Genomic DNA, 21632 nt, shown 5'->3' on the forward strand with positions numbered 1-21632 from the left:
ACATTATTAGAGCTCCTGGGTCATGAAATAACACCCCTATAGTTAGTTTTACACCAACCGTGACAAGTCAATTTCAGTAAAGGAGGATTATTTATTCCCTAAATGGGAATATTTTCATAGTTACAGCAGAGAAAACCCAATTTTACAACCTTCTAAATATGTTTAACATTATTAGAGCTCTTGGGTCATGAAATAACACCCCTATATTTACTTTTTACACTCATATTAACCAATATAGCAGACATAAGACATAAATAAGAGTTGTGTTTGTCTGCTGGTGAAGCTGACAGGAAGTGACGCCGGAGATTCACAGTTGATTTTCATCTTGCCGTGGGTTACGGTAGCCTGTGTTTTTAAATCGGGATTACTGTGTTTGTTGTGAGATAATTCAAAGCTGCGACAAAAAAGTCACGTTTTGGCGAACAGGTCTGGTGCTTGTGTGTCATCGATGTCACCGGACATGACAGTAACATTACTGACACCTAGTGTAGAATGCTACGTCTTTCAATGCGTCATATGAATGCCTTATACCTAACATCATTTTAAATATGTATTTATTTTGACTAATAATAGGCTGTATTCAACCCACAAAACAGGAACGTTTATTAATGACGTGATAGAGTGAGGCTATAAAACTTAAACAGCAAAGTAGCGATATGTATCGGCCATCTTGAAGTGGTCCTTGCACATACGCACGAACGTCGTTGCTTCACCTGCCTGCTAAGCCCGATGTAGGAAGTGAAATTAGCATTTTAATTGTTTTGCTTTGAGTGCTTTTATATCCTTTGACAGGGATTAGAGACATTTTGTTACACACTGTCAACGCTTCAGTGTGTGTGGGGGAGGGGGGGGGGGTGAATGGTTCAGGAAAGTACACCAAGGTGTGGCATGTGTACCGTTTCTTGTACGTCACCTTCTCTCTCTAGGGAAGGGGCCACATTTGTCTAACCGTCTCACTACAGTCAGTGAACGCTTATATGTGTGAACGCATGCCGCCTTTCCACCTGTCCTATTTCCTCCTGCCAGTCCTCCTACCACCTTCATGCCTTAGAACCCTTCCTTGAATCCTACAGCATCCTTGAATCCTTCTTCACCGCTCTTCCATGTTTTCTAGTTAACCCTAAGTACTTCAACCACGCCATCTTCCTCATTCTATCACTGTCCAATTTGTCCATCACTATAGAAACAAACAAAAAGGGGCCCAAGGCAGATCTTTGATGAGCCTCCTAAATGACTGACTGGAAGCTCCCTTAGAGATAAGGTGAGAAGCACTGGGAGGAACTTGGAGTGGCGCCTCTGCTCCTACATATTGAAAGGATCCAGATGAGGCAGCATCAGGATTCATCCCAGATGCTTCCCTGGGGATGTGTTCAGGGCACGTCCGATCATTAGGAGGCCTCGGAGAAGACCCAGGACAGATTGGAGGGTCTACTGTATGTATCTCAATTGGCCTGGGAAGACCTTAAGAAGCCTTGGATAAGCAGAGTATGGCAGTAATGGTAATGGTTTCATTTCATTTGAACATGCATCAGATTACAATTGAATGCCATCCCATAATCAGTTCACAGTTCCACATGTCCAAAAGGAGTAGGAAGAAGCAAAGCTTATTAAATCCTACCCCTCCATCTGGTACTTTTATAATCAGTAACTGTTACATTTGTTCACTTCCTGCTTTCCTAATATAATTTTGATTTATTTTAATTTTATTTAATTTTCATTCATTCATTCATTTTCTGCCGCTTTTCCTCACGAGGGTCGCGGTGGGGTGCTGGAGCCTATCCCAGCTGTCTTTGGGTGAGAGGCGGGGTACACCCTGACCAGCCAATCACTGGGCACATATGTATAGACAAACAACCATTCACACTCACATTCATACCTATGGACAATTTGGAGTCGCTAATTAACCTAGCATGCATTTTGTTGGAATAATTTTACTTTATTTTAGTTTTATTGTGTGCGAGATTCATTGTTGTACGCCCCCCCCCCAAGTGCACATTCATTCATTCATTTTCTACCGCTTATCCATACAAGGGTCATAGGTATGCCGGAGCCTATCCCAGCTGTCAGCAATTAACCTAGCATGTTTTTTTTTTGGAATGTGGAAGGAAACCGGAGTACCCGGAGAAAACCCGGGGAGAACATGCAAATTCCACACAGAGATGGCCCGAGGGTGGAATTGAACCCTTGGTCTCCTAGCTGCGAGGGCTGCACGCTAACCACTCGAGCGCCGTGCCGCCCCGACCTCACAACATTTAAATGAAATTCCGACTTGTGCGATAGAAACTCGGAAGTGTAAACGATTGAGAGGACGCTGAATTCAGCAACTCCTCCGGTTTCCTGTCCCGCTGCTCCCCTGTCTTCCTCTACTCCTCTCTAATTAGACAAAGAGGGGTAAATAAATTAACGCCCAGAGAGGAGGAGTCGCATAAATCGACCGTGTACGCCGCAGAATGCTGAATCTCCGGATATTTTCCGAACAGCGTGTTCTTCGAGAGCATCGCCATGTGACACAAACGCCACCAGGAAGTAATGATGACGAGACACGACGGATTCATGCATTATAACATCATAGTGCATCATCATTCCGAGGTTCTTCCCGATGACTTCACGCTTTGGCCCCCCGGAACGACTCATCAAAAGTCATTATTTGCGGCCATTTTATTTTTTCTTGCCTAATAATAAATAATAATATTTGCAAATGATGATTAATGAGGCAACACGGCGGTCTAGTGGTTAGCGCGCAGACCTCACAGCTAGGAGACCAGGGTTCAATTCCACCCTCGGCCATCTCTGTGTGGAGTTTGCATGTTCTCCCCGTGCATGCGTGGGTTTTCTCCGGGTACTCCGGTTTCCTCCCACATTCCAAAAAAAAACATGCTAGGTTAATTAGTGACTCCAAATTGTCCATAGGTATGAATGTGAGTGTGAATGGTTGTTTGTCTATATGTGCCCTGTGATTGGCTGGCCACCAGTCCAGGGTGTACCCCGCCTCTCGCCGGAAGAAGACAGCTGGGATAGGCTCCAGCACCCCCTGCGACCCTCGTGAGGATAAGCGGTAGAAAATGAATGAATAAATGAGTTCTCCTCCTATTTTGTGTGGAAGTGGTAACTTTTTGGCTTCTTATTTTGTCTTTCCCCGCCCTCGGCCATCTCTGTGTGGAGTTTGCATGTTCTCCCCGTGCATGCGTGGGTTTTCTCCGGGTACTCCGGTTTCCTCCCACATTCCAAAAAAAAACATGCTAGGTTAATTAGCAACTCCAAATTGTCCATAGGTATGAATGTGAGTGTGAATGGTTGTTTGTCTATATGTGCCCTGTGATTGGCTGGCCACCAGTCCAGGGTGTACCCCGCTTCTCGCCCGAAGAAGACAGCTGGGATAGGCTCCAGCACCCCCTGCGACCCTCGTGAGGATAAGCGGAAGAAAATGAATGAATAAATGACTTCTCCTCCTATTTTGTGTGGAAGTGGTAACTTTTTGGCTTCTTATTTTGTCTTTCCCCACCCTACTCCGGTTTCCTCCCACATTCCAAAAACATGCTAGGTTAATTAGCGACTCCAAATTGTCCATAGGTATGAATGTGAGTGTGAATGGTTGTTTGTCTATATGTGCCCTGTGATTGGCTGGCCACCAGTCCAGGGTGTACCCTCCAGCAGGATATGGGTAATGAACTTTAGCTGCTCTGCCATTCAGTTATTTGGAATTAGATTGGGAGTTGAACTTGCTTTTTGTCTTTTTGGTTGTTTGTCTATATGTGCCCTGTGATTGGCTGGCCACCATAAAAAGTGATATTGGATAATTCCTCACGGCACACCTGACGGTTTCTCAAGGTACACTGATCTAAGCTATACGTACACATTATAAGAATAAAGAAAACAGGAAGTCAGGGCCGCTTTTTTTTTACTGTGCACCTTCTGTACGGCGCTCTCACTGGGAGAGTTATCGCTGTGGCAATTTGCATTATGGGAGAATGAGTCCCTAATAGCGTGGAGAAAAGCGTTCAGTCATAAAACAGTATCTGTCACTTCTGTCAGACAAAATTATGTCGGGAAAATAGAGCTTGCTCTCTCTCTCTCCGGCACTTGCTCTGTTTGTGTGTATGTGTGTGTGTATGTGTGTGTGTGTGTGTGTGTGTGTGAGTGAAAGCATGCATGCCTGTGTGCAAAGCGTACATCAAAATGAGGCCAAAAAAAAAACCCAAATAACAAAAAAGAGCAGTAAGAGAAATTTGAACCCGTTAATATCGATTTTTTTATTTTTATTTTGTATACTCTAATGGGCGGCACGGTGGTCTAGGGGTTAGCGCGCAGACCTCACAGCTAGGAGACCAGGGTTCAATCCCACCCTCGGGCATCTCTGTGTGGAGTTTGCACGTTCTCCCCGTGCATGCGTGGGTTTTATCCGGGTACTCCGGTTTCCTCCCACATTCCAAAAACATGCTAGGTTAATTGGTGACCGCAATTTGTCCATAGGTATGAATGTGAGTGTGAATGGTTGTTTGTCTATATGTGCCCTGTGATTGGCTGGCGACCAGTCCAGGGTGTACCCCGCCTCTCGCCCGAAGACAGCTGGGATAGGCTCCAGAACCCCCCGCGACCCTCGTGAGGAAAAGCGGTAGAAAATGAATGAATGAATACTCTAATGCAGGGGTGGGCAAACTACGGCCTGGGGGCCACATCCGGCCCGCCAAGTGTCTGAATACGGCCCCTGGCATCATGGCCTGAGCCAACCTTTTGATGGTTGTATCAATTTCGTTGTTTGACATGGTCTGTTGTTTACAAAGTGCTCCTGAAAAAAGAGACACAAGCACAAAAATTAAAATAATAATTATTATATTATTATTATAACCTTTATGATTATTATATTTATTATATTAATGCTAATTATTATATTAATTATATATAATATTGTTATATTTGCATATTTTACATAATAATAATATTATAATTATTATTTTAATTTTATTTTAATTATTATAATATTTTATTATTTTTAAAATATTTAAATATAAATATAAAATATTAAATAATAATAGCAGATTGCATGACAATTTTACAGATACAATAATACCAGGTGGACTGTTACGTGTAAAATATATAGTCTGCCCCCCCCCCCCCCCCCCCCCCGGAAATTTGGTTATATCAATGCTTGCCCACCCCTGCTCTAATGCATAAACACTTCATGCCGTGCACACGCATGTGTCTTCTTGCATGCGTGTGCGTCGCTACACTGTGATTTTTATTTATTTTTTCCAAGCACAAATCCCATGCTGTCTGAAATAATTATTTCGCAAACCGGCTCGGAACACTGCAGCACTTCCTTAAGCAATTTCCACACTCCCATCTACTCAGCAGGAATAAAGCATCACGTCCTGGTTGTAATCAGTAAATATAGTTAGCTTAGTCAAGTTGCATTAGCTGGAATCAGTAGAAACGCGTGGTTGCACGTTGCATCCCATCAGGCATCTTGCGTTTTGTTTGTGATGCTGTTTAAAAGGAGAAAATAGCTAGCATAAAGAGGTATAAAGTGGCGGTGGTTTGCATTGTATGGTACTAAGAATGCTACACTAAGCTAACAAGCATACAGTGGATTTTTATGACTACTTTTTTTAATAGCTTAGCTTAGCCGTTACATCTTTTGGCTGCAATAATTCAGGCACACAAATCGAATGATACAACATAGCGGGTCCTTTTAACGGAATACATTCTAATACAAAAATGTGTCTGTAAGTAATGTGCAAATATTCTAAACAGAAGTGTCTACCGTATTTTTCCGTATTTTTGCCAATTAACCTAGCATGTTTTTGGAATGTGGGAGGAAACCGGAGTACCCGAAAAAAAACCCACGCATGCACGGGGAGAACATGCAAACTCCACACAGAGATGGCCGAGGGTGGAATTGAACTCGGGTCTCCGAGCTGTGACGCTTGCGTGCTAACCACTCGTTTGCTGTGCAGCCGCTAATAATATTCATTCATTTATTCATTTTCTACTGCTTATCCTCACAAGGGTTGCGGAGGGTGCTGGAGCCTATCCCAGCTGTCTTCTTCGGGCTGAGAGGCGGGGTACACCCTGGACTGGTGGCCAGCCAATCACAGGGCACATATAGACAAACAACCATTCACACTCACATTCATACCTATGGACAATTTGGAGTCGCTAATTAACCTAGCATGTTTTTGGAATGTGGGAGGAAACCGGAGTACCCGGAGAGAACCCACGCATGCACGGGGAGAACATGCAAACTCCACACAGAGATGGCCGAGGGTGGAATTGAACTCGGGTCTCCAGCAAAAGAGTTGTGTAATGTCATAAATAATGAATTATAGGAGTGTATAAGTGACTATAGGGGTGCTACCTCATGTCTAGAGAGCTCTAATAATGTTAAAAAAAAGACATTTAGAAGGTTCATTCATTCATTTGCTTATCCTCATGAGGGTCGGGGGTGCTGGAGCCTATCCCAGCTGTCTTAGGGCGAGAGGCGGGGTACACCCTGGACTGGTGGCCAGCCAATCACAGGGCACATATAGACAAACAACCATTCACACTCACATTCATACCTATGGACAATTTGGAGTCGCCTGTTGTTGGAATAATTTTACTTTATTTTTGTTTTATTGTGTGCGAGATTCATTGTTGTACGGGGGTTGCTGGAGCCTATCCCAGCTGTCTTCGGGGCGAGAGGCCGGGGTACACCCTGGACTGGTGGCCAGCCAATCACAGGGCTGCATCGCATCTTGACGCAAAGACTAGGCTAGGCTCTATCTTCCACTTCCTTCATTTCTTCCTATTTTCACTCTTTCACTTCTTCCTCTCCAAGCCATTTTCTACCCTTGCCCATCTGCCTCCATCACTCGCTCATCCCTCATTACTCTTCTCTCCCTGCCTGTTCCGCCTGTGGCCTGAGGGGAACACCTGTGATATTTTTAGTGCAGAACCATATTTTGGTGCACTTTATGAATTTCTATGTCTTGATCATCATAAAAAAAAAAAAATCTCCTCGTTCCGTGTGCCGCTGACTCCCCCCGATGCACGGGGTGGGACGGAGGCGCGGAGAAAAGAGCAAAATCAGCACCCAATTATGTTTCCTCTTTGAGCCTCTTGTTTCGGTCGCCTCTTCTCTCTGCAACACGATGGAGTGGTGCTGATCAATTTCACAGGCCAGCAACACAACGCGTCTCCTCCCAGCACAGCAGCAGAAGCAGAGAATACTTGGAGTGTGGAAGCGTGTCCATATGAAATATGAAAGGAAAACTGCATTTTTAGGGGGGAATTTTCATCATCCACAATCTCTATGCGAAACATGAACATGAAAAAAAAACTACTGCTGGCAGTTTTTGACTAACAGTGCAGGTAATCATTCACCTTTTCCGCGTCTAAAGCCCTCTAAAGCTCTCTAAAGAACATGTAAAAACCTTAAACAGTGTTTTATATACAGGCTGTAACCATGTAGTCACATGACATCTTCAGGTTCTTCAGCTTTATTGATTTCATAGCTAACGCTAACGCTAATGCTAACGCTACCTCCGTCAACAAAGTCGGTTTGGGACACAATGTTCATTCATTCATTCATTTTCTACCGCTTTTCCTCACGAGGTTCGCGGGGGGTGCTGGAGCCTATCCCAGCTGTCTTTGGGCTGGGTAGAGGCGGGGTACACCCTGATGACTGGTGGCCAGCCAGCCAATCACAGGGCACATATAGACAAACAACCATTCACACTCACATTCATACCTATGGACAATTTGGAGTGGCTAATTAACCTAGCATGTTTTTGGAATGTGGGAGGAAACCGGAGTACCCGGAGAAAACCCACGCATGCACGGGGGGGGGGGGAACATGCAAACTCCACACAGAGATGGCGGAAGGTGGAATTGAACTCGGGTCTCCAGCAAAATAGTTGTGTAATGTCATAAATAATGAATTACAGGAGTGTATCAGTGACTATAGGGGTGCTACTTCATGTCTAGAGAGCTCTAATAATGTTAAAAAAAACACATTTAGAAGGTTCATTCATTCATTCATTTTCTAGCGTTTATCCTCACGAGGTTCGCGAGGGGTGCTGGAGCCTATCCCAGCTGTTTTCTGGGCAAGAGGCGGGGTACACCCTGGACTGGTGGCCAGCCAATCACAGGGCACATATAGACAAACAACCATTCACACTCACATTCATACCTATGGACAATTTGGAGTGGCTAATTAACCTAGCATGTTTTTGGAATGTGGGAGGAAACCGAGAACATGCAAACTCCACACAGAGATGACCGAGGGTGGAATTGAACCCTGGTCTCCTAGCTGTGAGGTCTGCACGCTAACCACTCGACCGCCGTGCCACCCAGGATTGAAAATGTTCCAAACTCTAAATTATAGAATGAATTATTTGTTGGCATCCATCCACTTCCCACTTTCCGACGACTTCCTCCAGTTCCTCAACGACCCCCGAGGCCTCCTACTGGTGCCCTGAACGTGCCCTCCCCCAGGGAAGCATCCTCACCACCTTAATGTGGCTCCTCATGAATGTGGAGGAGCTTCTCCCGGATGACCGAGCTTCTCACCTTATCTCTAAGGGAAAGCCCAACCCCCCTTCTTCTGAGAAAACCGTACCCACAATCTTTCGGTCAGTACCCAAAGGCCATGACCGTAGGTTGAGGGTTGATCGAGCGGTAAATTGAGAGCTTTTCCGTTTGGTTCACCGAAATAAACCTTCATCCAGTCCAGCTATTATGTCCAAAGAAAGTCCGAACAAATACCGTCAAAAACATAGTCCTCTGTGTTAGCTTCAACATTAGCATAATAATAGCATGTTTAGAGGGCTTTATTGGCGAATAAGGTGACCTTCAACGATATAAACGTTCTTATCTAACATAAGGATCGTGGATGATTGGGAAAAAAGTCCAGTTTTGAGCAGAGAGTCCAAACACAGAGACGTATAGTACAGATTCGACCTGATTAAAGCGCTAAAAAGGATGCGGGGGCAAGTGTGGGGGGAGGGGGGCCGGGGGGGGTGAATATCCATCCACACATGTATGAGCAGTCAACCCTTGCGGACCTAATTAAAGTGCCACAACTCCAATCACAGCTAAAGACTGACATGGGACACGTTATCTGTCCGAGGAAGGAAAGAAGGGAAGGAAAGCTGCAGGAAGTAAAACATCATTAAAGACGACGGAAGGCTACAATGGACGGTGTAAGACGGACAGCTGAAAAAAAAAAAACAATGAACCAGAAGGTTACCGTCCAGAAAGGAGGAAAGAAGAGCGGAAAAGAAGAAAATGTAAAACCAATCAAGTTCAACAAGACACAAGTATCGATTCCCGATTTGGATTGATCCCAATTTTCCGGAGGCCACATCTCTCGAGAGTATTCTTTAAATATGAAGCATCAAAGACATGCAAGAAAGGTATGAAGATACATGGAAGCCATTTAAAGGCCATTACAAAGTCGGGAATTGATTAGGGGGCGTCTATCTCACCTTAACTAGTTAAAAAAAATCCATCGGCTTGATAGCAAACAAGCTCTTTGACCGAACTAAGCTAACTGCGGCTAAATAACAATGGTAGCCCTTTCAATCGTGAACGCTCGTGGCGTTTTTGTTGCGTTTCTTTTCTCCTGCAATCGCTTTGAGATTACTTGTCAATCAAACATGGCCGATGCGATGCCTTTTTCCATGCGCTTTCTGAAGGTGGCTGATAGAAGGAGATGGTATCTGCTTATACAAGAAACACAGCAATGATGAAGAGAAACAATGACAAGTGAAACATGACGAGAAATCGAGGAAATCGAGCAAAAAAAAAAAATCGAAATTACTGAGTGATAACTACAAATATTAGTTTTATTACATAAATAAAATTCAAGTCCTACCTTCTCCCACTCTCTCTCCTTGTTGAGAACAATCACCACCAGCTTGGGATGCTCTTGGTATCCATCTTCTGTGAAGGACAAGTCTCTGCCTTCCCATGTCACATTCATCATGTACCTACGACAGATGTTAGCATACTTTAGCAAATAATGGAAGTAAAGCTCATGTTAAAATGAAATTTCATTTTTATATTCAAAACAAGGCTGCACGGTGTTCGAGTGGTTAGCGCGCCGGCCTCACAGCTAGTAGCCCCGAGTTCAATCCCACCCTCGGCTATCTGTGTGGAGTTTGCATGTTCTCCCCGATACGATAACGACTTGTGTTTCGTTTTGGATTCCTTATTTCTATATAACATTGTTAGAGACCCCTAGACATGAAATAGCACCCCTATAGCCGTCTTTACACTTTTTATTCATTCATTTTCTACCCCATATCCTCACCAGGGTTGCGGGGGGAGCTGGAGCCTATCCCAGCTGTCTTCTTCGGGTGAGAAGCAGGGGTACACCCTGGACTGGTGGCCAGCCAATCACAGGGCACATATAGACAAACAACCATTCACACTCACATTCATACCTATGGACAATTTGGAGTCGCTAATTAACCTAGCATGTTTTTGGAATGTGGGAGGAAACCGGAGTACCCGGAGAAAACACAGAGATGGCATGAGTGGAATCGAACTCGGGTCTGCTAGTTGTGAGGCCTGCGCGCTAACCATTTTTTATTATCCAATATAGTAGATATAGTGATTGTGAAATAATTCTAATCATAACACTACACACAATAACCTACACATAGGGGGTGCTGGAGCCTATCCCAGCTGTCTTTTTCGGGCGAGAGGCGGGGTACAACCTGGACTGGTGGCCAGCCAATCACAGGGCACATATAGACAAACAACCATTCACACTCACATTCATACCTATGGACAATTTGGAGTCGCTAATTAACCTAGCATGTTTTTGGAATGTGGGAGGAAACCGGAGTACCCGGAAAAAAAACCCACGCATGCACGGGGAGAACATGCAAACTCCAACGAGGGTGGGATTGAACTCGGGTCTCCTCGCTGTGAGGTCTGCGCGCTAACCACTCGATCACCGTGCAGCCTTGTTTTGAATATAAAAATGAAAAATTCTTGTCAAAGATTACACGGGGACCGACGATCGAACCAGCAGCCATCAGGTTGGGAGACAATCTGGCGTACTATATGAACGTACTATATGTAACATGTGAACTCAAAACCCTTTTGGGTAGTCCTGAAACATGAATACAAAGGACTGATTTAATCATCTACCCGGCAGCATATATTGTAAATATGGAGAAATGACAGGACAGGGACTATGTGTGTGTGTATGTGTGTGTGTGTGTTTACATGTGATTGATGGTGCCGCTGCTGATAAGTGCAGAACAGGCTGTCACCTGAAAGAGCGTCCCGGGTGCTGATATTGATTTCGGCAGCGCTCTTTCTGCTTCTGTCGCACATCATTTGATTCTACGCGTCTGGAGTCCAATCAGACAGCTTAATGATGCTCGCAAGGGTTGCTGGAATTATTTTATTTTCATCCGGAACCCCTCCCTCAACCCCTTAAATCTCCTTTGAGCCAGTTGGCACATGTATTAAGATGTTTTTTGGTTGTTTTTTTATTTAATCCAGGTGCACCGTAATGGTAAGATTTACACTCTTTTGTTAGAATATGCATCACAGTACCCTTCCTAAACAGAAAGTCGTCCTTATTTAATAAAATGCATTCAGCAGTCCTTTGTGACTTTCGAAAGACTGTTTACATGTCCTGAACAGGCGCACCGTAATGGCAAGATTTCTACGCTTTTGTTAGAATATGCATCACGGCACCCTTACTAAACAGAAAGTTGTACTTATTTAAGAAAATGCATTCAGCAGTCCTCTGTGACTTTCCAAAGACTGTTTACATGTCCTGAACAGGCACACCGTAATGGCAAGATTTACACGCTTTAGTTAGAATATGCATCACAGCACCCTTACTAAACAGAAAGTTGTACTTATTTAATAAAATGCATTCAGTAGTCCTCTGTGACTTTCCAAAGACTATTTACAAGTCCTGAACAGGCGCACCGTAATGGCAAGATTTACATGCTTTTGTTAGATTATGCATCACGGCACCCTGACTAAACAGAAAGTTGTACTTATTTAATAAAATGCATTCAGTAGTCCTCTGTGACTTTCCAAAGACTGTCTACATGTCCTGAACAGGCGCACCGTAATGGCAAGATTTCCACGCTTTTGTTAGAATATACTAAACAGAAAGTTTTTGTTAGAATATACTAAACAGAAAGTTGTACTTATTTAATCAAATGCATTCAGCAGTCCACTGTGACTTTCCAAAGACTGTTTACATGTCCTGAACAGGCGCACCGTAATGGCAAGATTTACACCCTTTTGTTTTGAATATGCATCACAGTACCCTTCCTAAACAGAAAGTCGTCCTTATTTAATAAATTGCATTCAGCAGTCCTCTGTGACTTTCCAAAGACTGTTTACATGTCCTGAACAGGCGCACCGTAATGGCAAGATTTCCACGCTTTTGTTAGAATATACTAAACAGAAAGTTTTTGTTAGAATATACTAAACAGAAAGTTGTACTTATTTAATAAAATGCATTCAGCAGTCCACTGTGACTTTCCAAAGACTGTTTACATGTCCTGAACAGGCGCACCGTAATGGCAAGATTTACACGCTTTTGTTAGAATATGCATCACGGCACCCTTACTAAACAGAAAATTGTACTTATTTAATAAAATACATTCAGCAGTCCTCTGTGACTTTCTAAAGACTGTTTACATGTCCTGAACAGCAGCAGGAGAACAGGGGGGGGGGGGGGGGGGGCACAGGGTGTCTCTTTGCCATGGTACATGACCACGGACAGATGAGACCAAGTGAGGAAGGACTAGCGTGATTAATGTGGAGGCTATGTACGTCCAAGAATATCTTCCCATCGCCTTCCGTCTTAGCTAATGTAACCTGCCATGTGGGTCACTCATTACAGCCGCTGTGGGTTTGTGTGGTGTCGCGGTGCCACATCACTTCTGCCTCGCGTCGAAATTTCGGTAATTTTTTTTTTAAAACCTCCAAATTGGAAGCTGGAGCCAGGAATAGGATTTGCAATGCTATTTTTAAAATGGCCGTAAGTCATAGGCTATCAAAATTACTCAATTGGTTTCTAGTGATAACTAGGAGACCCGGGTTCGAATCTTTGCTCGGGCATCTCTGTGTGGAGTTTGCATGTCCTCCCTGTGCATGCGTGGGTTTTCTCCGGGTACTCCACATTCCAAAAACATGCTAGGTTAATTGGCGACTCCAAATTGTCCAGAGTGTACCCCTCTCACCTGAAGACAACTGGGATAGGCTCCAGCATACCCATGACCCTCGTGAGGATAAGCAATAGAAAATGAATGAATGAATGTGCACTTGGGGGGGGGGGGGGGGGGGTACAACAATGAATCTCACACACAATAAAACTAAAATGAAGTAAAATTATTCCAACAACATGCATGCTAGGTTAATTGGCGACCGAGTGTGGGGAAAGACAAAATAAGAAGCCAAAAAGTTACCACTTCCACACAAAAAAGGAGGAGAACTCATTCATTCATTCATTTTCTACCGCTTTTCCTCACGAGGGTCACAGGGTTGCTGGAGCCTATCCCAGTTGTCTTCGGGCGAGAGGCGGGGTACACCCTGGACTGGTCGCCAACCAATCACAGGGCACATATAGACAAACAACCATTCACACTCACATTCATACCTATGGACAATTTGGAGTCGCTAATTAACCTAGCATGTTTTTGGAATGTGGGAGGAAACCAGAGTACCCGGAGAAAACCCATGCATGCACAGGGAGAACATGCAAACTCCACACAGAGATGACCGAGGGTGGGGAAAGACAAAATAAGAAGCCAAAACGTTACCACTTCCACACAAAATAGGAGGAGAGCTCATTCATTCATTCATTTTCTAGCGCTTATCCTCACGAGGGTCGCGGGGGTTGCTGGAGCCTATCCCAGTTGTCTTTGGGCGAGAGGCGGGGTACACCCTGGACTGGTCGCCAACCAATCACAGGGCACATATAGACAAACAACCATTCACACTCACATTCATACCTATGGATAATTTGGAGTTGCTAATTAACCTAGCATGTTTTTGGAATGTGGGAGGAAACCCACGCATGCACGGGGAGAACATGCAAACTCCACACAGAGATGGCCAAGGGTGGAATTGAACCCTGGTCTCCTAGCTGTGAGGTCCACGTGCTAACCACTCGACCACCGTGCCGCCCCTCATTAAAATCCAAACAAACGTAAAAGTAGCCACATCTACTGTACATCCATCACAGTGAATTTGGTGTCAGTGTGTTTTTGTGGCAGCTTGTCGGGCAGTTTGGTCGACCGCCCATTGAACAGGTGGACCCGTTCGTGAGTGTTGCTAGGATACGGACACGTGGAGGCCTGAAAATGACCTTAAAGTGAACTGTAGACCCCTACGCATACAGACATAAATGAACTTTGCCCAACTCATCAATTTGCAATGCAACGTTTCTTCACTTTTTTTTTTTTTTTACCACTTTCTGGTCTCCATTAGCACCATCAACTCTGTATTCATTAGACGGTAATGAAGACAAGGGGTGGGGGTGGGGGGGTAGAGGTAGGGAATGGGCTCCCTAAGAATTGAGAGGACAAATTAAGTCAGGAAGACGGAACTGGAGGAAGCGAAAGTATGACAAGAGAAGCCTCAGCTGAGTTGGGATAAAAATATCCTCTGTTTTGTTGTGACCTCTTTTTTTTTTTTTAAAGGGGTCGGGGTGCTACACACTTATCCAACGTCACGATTGCACTGCAGCACATAGAAGAACATGCATAAAACTCTCCATAATACTCCTTATTACGGTGCATGGCTTAGCAAGGCTCCACAGACAAGATGGTTGCATGGTCCTAACAATGACAGCTCCGATTGAGGTCCTTTAAAGAAGGACCCTGAGGGAGGAGAGTCATTTGACACGAGTGGCGCTGCAGGTGGCATGCGGCGAATGTGACAGGAAGCGACTGCACAAGGTGAAGACATTGAAAGCGTAGCAGGGGTCGCACCTCCCCGCTGTCCCTGGCGTGTTTGTGTCACTGCAGCTGAGAGTCAATGTCATTCTCCGGGATGGAAATCTTTTTTTTTTTTTTTTAAGGACACCGGAGCACCTTTGTTAAATACACTTTGTTTAATGAGGGATTATTTAACGTGGCGTACGGAGGGAATTGAGCTCGTTCTCATTTTTTTGATGATTGAACTCCCAAAAATATGTCAGACGTTATTTCGTCTTCGCTAACCCGACGGGTCTTTTATCTGTCAGAAAGCTTCACAGCTGCCAGTTAGATAGCATTGTCAGCGTACAGCAGGCAGGGGTGGGCAAACTACGGCCCGGGGGCCACATCCGGGCCGCCAAGTATTTCATTTAAACTGAGCCAACATTTTTCATGGTTTAAGTAGCTGCATTTTCATCATTTGTTGTTGTTGTTGTTTACAAAGTGCTCTTGATAAAAGGGACACGAGCAAATAATAATAATAATAATAATAATTATTATTATAATTATTATTATTATTATTATTATTATTATTATTATTATTATTATTATTATTATTATTATTATTATTATTATTATTATTATTATTATGATAATAATTGTCATCATTATCATTATTATTACTATTAATTTTATTATTATTAATAATTATTATTGTTGTTATTGTTATGAATTATGATTATTAATAATAAAAACAACGACAATAATAATTATTATTATTATTAGTAGTAGTAGTAGTAGTATTATCATCATCATAATAATAATAATTGTCATCATCATCATTATTATTACTATTACTTTTATTATTAATAATAATAATTATTGCTGTTATTGTTATGAATTATGATTATGATTATTAATAATAAAAACAACAATAATAATAATAATAATAATAATAATTATTATTATTATTATTATATGCGGTGATATATTATTATATAATAATAATTATTATTATTATTATTATTATTAGTTTTTTTTATTATGACCAGTCCAGGGTGTACCCCGCCTCTCGCCCAAATAGCTGGGATAGGCTCCAGCACCCCCGCGACCCTTGTGAGGATAAGCGGTAGATAATGAATGAATGAATTATTATTATTATTGTTATTAGAGTAATTTATTAATTATAATTATTATTATATATTATTATAGTATATAGTCATAAAACTATTTTAAATCAGAAATAAATGAACATTTAACCATTTTACCTTGACTGGAAATGTGATTGTGGCAGCAAGATTAACACAGACACCACCTTCCGGTTTTGCCATGAGTTATTTCCTGAATTTCATACAGTTTCTCACTTTCTTTATCAAAATGCTGGAGCTTTATTTGGCTCTGTTTTGGTTTATTTTGCAACCGTGATTAAAAGAAAAGCACAGATTTGAGTTGAGAAACACAAATGAATTTGAGAAATAACTCATGGCAAAACAGGAAGGTGGTGTCCGTGTTGATCTTGTTTCAATATTGTGTCAAAAATGTTAATTTTGTATTGTTTTCTGCATGCAAAACTATAAAAATGGGTTTTTTTTCGTGTTTTGGGGGGATTTCTGGAACTGATTAATTGGATTTGAATTATTTCTTATACATTTGGAGTAATTTTGGGACCTTCTAGAACAAATTAACGAGGCAAACCAAGGTCCCACTCAAATATACCAGAGAGTTAAACAACACAACAGTTCTTATTAATCCTATAAGCTGATGGCTGCTGCGGACAGCCCGGCGGGTCTTGGATGCGGTCTTATGTTTTTCCATAAATAAGCTCCATCCTCCAGCTTAGCCTACAACCGCGCCGCTGCGTCGTATTGCGATGCTCACCCAACAACCCGGCAAGGACACTTCAGGTTATGCACGGGGACAAGTAACTGCATGAATTAATTGCCGTGCGCAGCCACCGTACACAGAAACAAACCCCACAAAAAAAAACACACAATATTTTGGCATGAATAACAAAAATGAAGCTTACCGCTCAACGTGAATTAAACAACATTTTTTTTTTCGTAAAAAAAAAAAAAAACTAAATCACCACTATGCTTCATTCCCTTAAGAACAAGCTCATTACTTTCAAGTGAAAACAGAAGTGTCTGCTTTTCCTCCTATAATGAGCCTTTGCGTACTCGCACACGGTCGCAGGCGTGCTGTTCATGATTTATTGATTTAAGACGGATTCAGTACCCCCCCCTCTCTTCCTTTCTCTCAGACTCTGTTACCTGCAAGGCAAGTTAAGCAGCAATAAAATAAGTCACAGTCACACACAATAAAGGGAAGAATAAACTCTACTTTTGAGAAACTGAAAAAGATTGATTTGTAGGTGTATTTCCAGTCATTTGTGTACACTTGTATTAATTATTATAACCATAACACAATATTGTCAGCGTGTCATAATTATGAATAATCAGATGTACACTCCTGCTTAAAAGTTTGGGATCACTTGCAAAAAAAAAACACAAATTTTTATCTATTTCATAAACAATTAAAATTAATCAGATGATTTTCAAAGAAGGACACTGCATGGTGGTCAAGTGGTTAGCGCGTAAGCCTCACAGCTAGGAGACCCGAGTTCAATTCCACCCTCTCTGTGTAGAGTTTGCATGTTCTCCCCGTGCCCTGTGATTGGCTGGCCACCAGTCCAGGGTGTGCCCCGCCTCTCGACCCGAAGACAGCTGGGATAGGCTCCAGCACCCCCGCGACCCTCGTGAGGATAAGCGAATGAATGAATGAACCTTCTAAATGTGTTTTTTTTAACATTATTAGAGCTCTCTAGACATGAGGTAGCACCCCTATAGTCACTTATACACTCCTATAATTCATTATTTATGACATTACACAACTCTTTTGCTGGAGATCCGAGTTCAATTCCACCCTCGGCCATCTCTGTGTGGAGTTTGCATGTTCTCCCCGTGCATGCGTGGGTTTTCTCCGGGTACTCCGGCTTTCCTCCCACATTCCAAAAAAAAACATGCTAGGTTAATTAGCAACTCCAAATTGTCCATAAGTATGAATGTGAGTGTGAATGGTTGTTTGTCTATATGTGCCCTGTGATTGGCTGGCCACCAGTCCAGGGTGTACCCCGCCTCTCACCCCAGAAGACAGCTGGGATAGGCTCCAGTAACCCCTGCGACCCTTGTGAGGATAAGCGGTAGAAAATGAATGAATGATTTTCATAGAAGGACACTGCACGGTGGGCAAGTGGTTAGCGCGCAGGCCTCACAGCTAGGAGACCCGAGTTCTATTCCACCCTCTGTGTGGAGTTTGCATGTTTCCCCCGTGCATGCGTGGGTTTTCTCCGGGTACTCCGGTTTCCTCCCACATTCCAAAAAAAAAAACATGCTAGGTTAATTAGCGACTCCAAATTGTCCATAGGTATGAATGGGAGTGTGAATGGTTGTTTGTCTATATGTGCCTTGTGATTGCCTGGCCACCAGTCCAGGGTGTACCCCAAAAGAAATTCAGAAGTGATCCGAAACTTTTGAACGGGAGTGTACGTATATCGTACAACTAAAGCCTAAAACACATTTTTGTGCATTTCACAAACAATTCAAATGAATCAGATGATTTTCAAAGAAGGAACTACATTTTTGCAAACTGGGTCTAACAAGGATATAAAAACGATGCTAGTGTTAGATTCAATAATACAAGCTACTCAATAAAAATACATATTTTGTATAGTTTTAGTGCAATTACTACTTCCGCTGACAAAGCCTGTTCAACCTTGATGCTACCTGATCAAATTTGATAGCATATTTTTTACCCCCCCCCCCCCCCCCAAAGTCGAGTGTGTATGATTATGCTACACTACGTCAAACATAACTGTCAGTGTGTGTGTTTGAGTGTGTGTGTACGTTCTGTGAGGTCGGACCCTCATAGATCAGGGCTACAGACTGAAATTACCTGTCAGAACGCAGCCAGGCACCACACCTACCCCCCCCCCCACCACCACCCCCCCACAATCACGTGCACACACTGACAAGTAAGTGTTGAAGTATTTGAAAGCAGATTGTTCTCCCCAGCAAGGTGAGGCGACCACTGTAAATCTGTCATGACAGCACATTCTCTTCAGGGGGTAGGGGACATTTCTCTTGTTTTTAAGCATGCAAGCGCACAGCGGCAACCCCCCCCCTCCCCCCCTCTTCCATGCACACGGAATATTTTATCCCGAGCGCTACTTGTCATTCGCTATGATTGCTTCAGTGACCATTCGCTCTTTGCTGCATCGGCATTTGTCTTCAAGTATTAACGGAAGTGTAATTTTCACTTCAGGGGGGGTAGTATGATTGGAAGTGGAAGTTAAATTAGGGCTGCTGCCCCCCCCCCCCAAAAAAAACATTTTTCAAGAAAGTGATAAGCAATAATGACGTCTATATTTAGATCAAGCATAGAAATTGCATGTGTATGCTGAAAGCCATGTTGAAATCTAAGACTGAGGATCGAACCAGCAACCGTTGATTATTATTATTATTATAGTAATTTATTTGTTATAATTATTATTATATATTATTATAGTATATAGTCATAAAACTATTTTAAATCAGAAATAAATGAAAATTTAACCATTTTACCTTCACTGGAAATGCGATTGTGGCAGCAAGATTAACACAGACACCACCTTCATGTTTTGCCATGAGTTATTTCCTGAATTTCATAGTGTTCTTTATCAAAATGCTGGAGCTTTATTTGGCTACGTTTTGGTTTATTTTGCAGCCGTGATTAAAAGAAAAGCACAGATTTGAGTTGAGAAAGACTATTGAATTCAAGAAATAACTCATGGCAAAACAAGAAGGTGGTGCCCGTGTTGATCTTGCTTCAATATTGTGTCAAAAATGTAAATTTTGTATTGTTTTATGAATGCAAAACTATAAAAATGGGTTTGTTTCGTGTTTTCTGGAACAAATTAATTGGATTTGAATTATTTGAATTATTATATAATTTGATTGGATTCATTTTCGGGATCTTTTAGAACAAATTAACGAGGCAAACCAAGGTTCCACTCAAATATAACCAACCATCACGTTGGGAGACAGAATATTAGAAACAATGTTAAACAACTTTTCCACCAATAGGGGGCAACAATGATTTTTTTTCTTATGGATCGAACCAGCAACCATCAGGTTGGGAGACAGAATATTAGAAACAATGTTAAATGTTAAACTACTTTTCCACCAATAGGGGGCAACAACGAAATTTTTTTCTTGTGGATCGAACCAGCAACTATCTGTAATAAGACAATGCATTAAATATTTGATATTTATATGATCATTACATTCTTAAATTAAGGTTAAATATGGTTAGTATGTTTATCAGTATGATTATTACGGACTATTGCAGTAGTGTAAGGTAATACTGGTAATACTGGTAATGATGACAGTGTTTGCATATCACTCCCACAGGCCACTGATGGTCTATCAACCTTTAATGGTCGGCGGCGCTGACCTCGGTTCGACCAATCATGTCTATTGGTTGAGTTCTCTCACCCAGACGAAGCCATCTGTGGCCCCCCCCCATCACCTGGGACACACGAGCCGAGGCAGCGGAGCATGCTGGGAATAAAGTCATTTACAATAGCGGCTTGTGTTGTGATTGAGTTTGAATGTTCTCCCATTTATCCGCAATAAAAAAGTGTGACTCTTTAAAATGCAATATTAGGAGGTGTCCCAGGTGTGTGTGTGTGTGTGTATATGTGTGTGTGTTTATATGTGTGTGTGTTTATGTGTGTACCATGCCAGATTGCAAGCCAGACAGAGCTGGCAATAGACCTACAATATCTCCCCCCACTGGCTGCTGCAGAGCGAGAACAAGGTGAGAAGGAGGCACAGACGAGTGTGGATGTGAGACGAGAGGAGGAACAGAAGGACTCATCAAGGAGCTCTTCACTTTTGGAGCACAGCATCCCACTGCAACTCCCCATACCCCCCCAACCTCCATTTCCGTCTCCATTTCTCCGCTTTCCCTTGCCTCCAATGCCGAAAAACAAAAACTTACTCCTCAACTTTCATTCACCTCTTTCATTGGCCTCTTTTCTGTCTACGACTCCCACTCTCCCTCCTTCGCTCTAAGCTCCGGTTCTTGCTCCTCTGTCCTCTTATTGCGTCTTCCTGCATGCTATTTCAACGCGGTAAAAACTTCTATAATTAGCAAAGAGGTCAAAGGTAAAAAGAAGTACACTGTTGTGGGAGTAAGGCGCACCTAACAACTTAATGAAAAAAAAAAGTACTACACACTATATACTACTAATCTACTGCATGTACATTATTGTAACTTATAGCAAATATGCCCTCTAGGGGCAATACAAGGTATGACATCATGTCAATCACGTCAATTCTTCAAATATGTTGCAGATTTCATGAACACTGAGGATTGAACCAGCAACCAACAGCTTAGGAGATGACCGCTCTAAGACCCGAGCCCCGCCGTCGTGGCTCACAATAAGCAGAATGCTCCATGTGATGCTAAATATAAAATATTAATTAACGCCAACTTCTATGAATTTTTAATAGGAAAATGTGGCAGAAAATATTGAATTATGGGAAATTAAATTATGGAAACTATCCAGATGGGCTACATTTGGATAAATGTGGGAGTAGTTAGCCGACAAAAATGGATTGATGATTATTGAAATGTACTGTATACGTGATTTATATAAGGACTGAGGATAGAACCAGCAAGGACCGTTTTGGGTGATGACCG

The 21632-nt window shown here is 42.6% G+C and overlaps 1 protein-coding gene across 5 annotated transcripts in view; it reads right to left on the reverse strand.

Moving 5' to 3' along the window:
• Positions 1-21632, reverse strand: part of grin2aa (glutamate receptor, ionotropic, N-methyl D-aspartate 2A, a) — a 178041-nt gene that overhangs the window by 37908 nt on the left and 118501 nt on the right. For all 5 annotated transcript variants that reach the window (XM_058050152.1, XM_058050151.1, XM_058050153.1 and 2 more), the window contains one exon: positions 9857-9971. In XM_058050152.1, coding sequence (XP_057906135.1) covers positions 9857-9971 — 115 coding nt within the window. The remainder of the gene's footprint in view (positions 1-9856; positions 9972-21632) is intronic.

Source organism: Doryrhamphus excisus, chromosome 15, assembly GCF_030265055.1.
Source record: "Doryrhamphus excisus isolate RoL2022-K1 chromosome 15, RoL_Dexc_1.0, whole genome shotgun sequence".
In the NCBI taxonomy this organism is placed as follows: Eukaryota; Metazoa; Chordata; class Actinopteri; order Syngnathiformes; family Syngnathidae; genus Doryrhamphus; species Doryrhamphus excisus.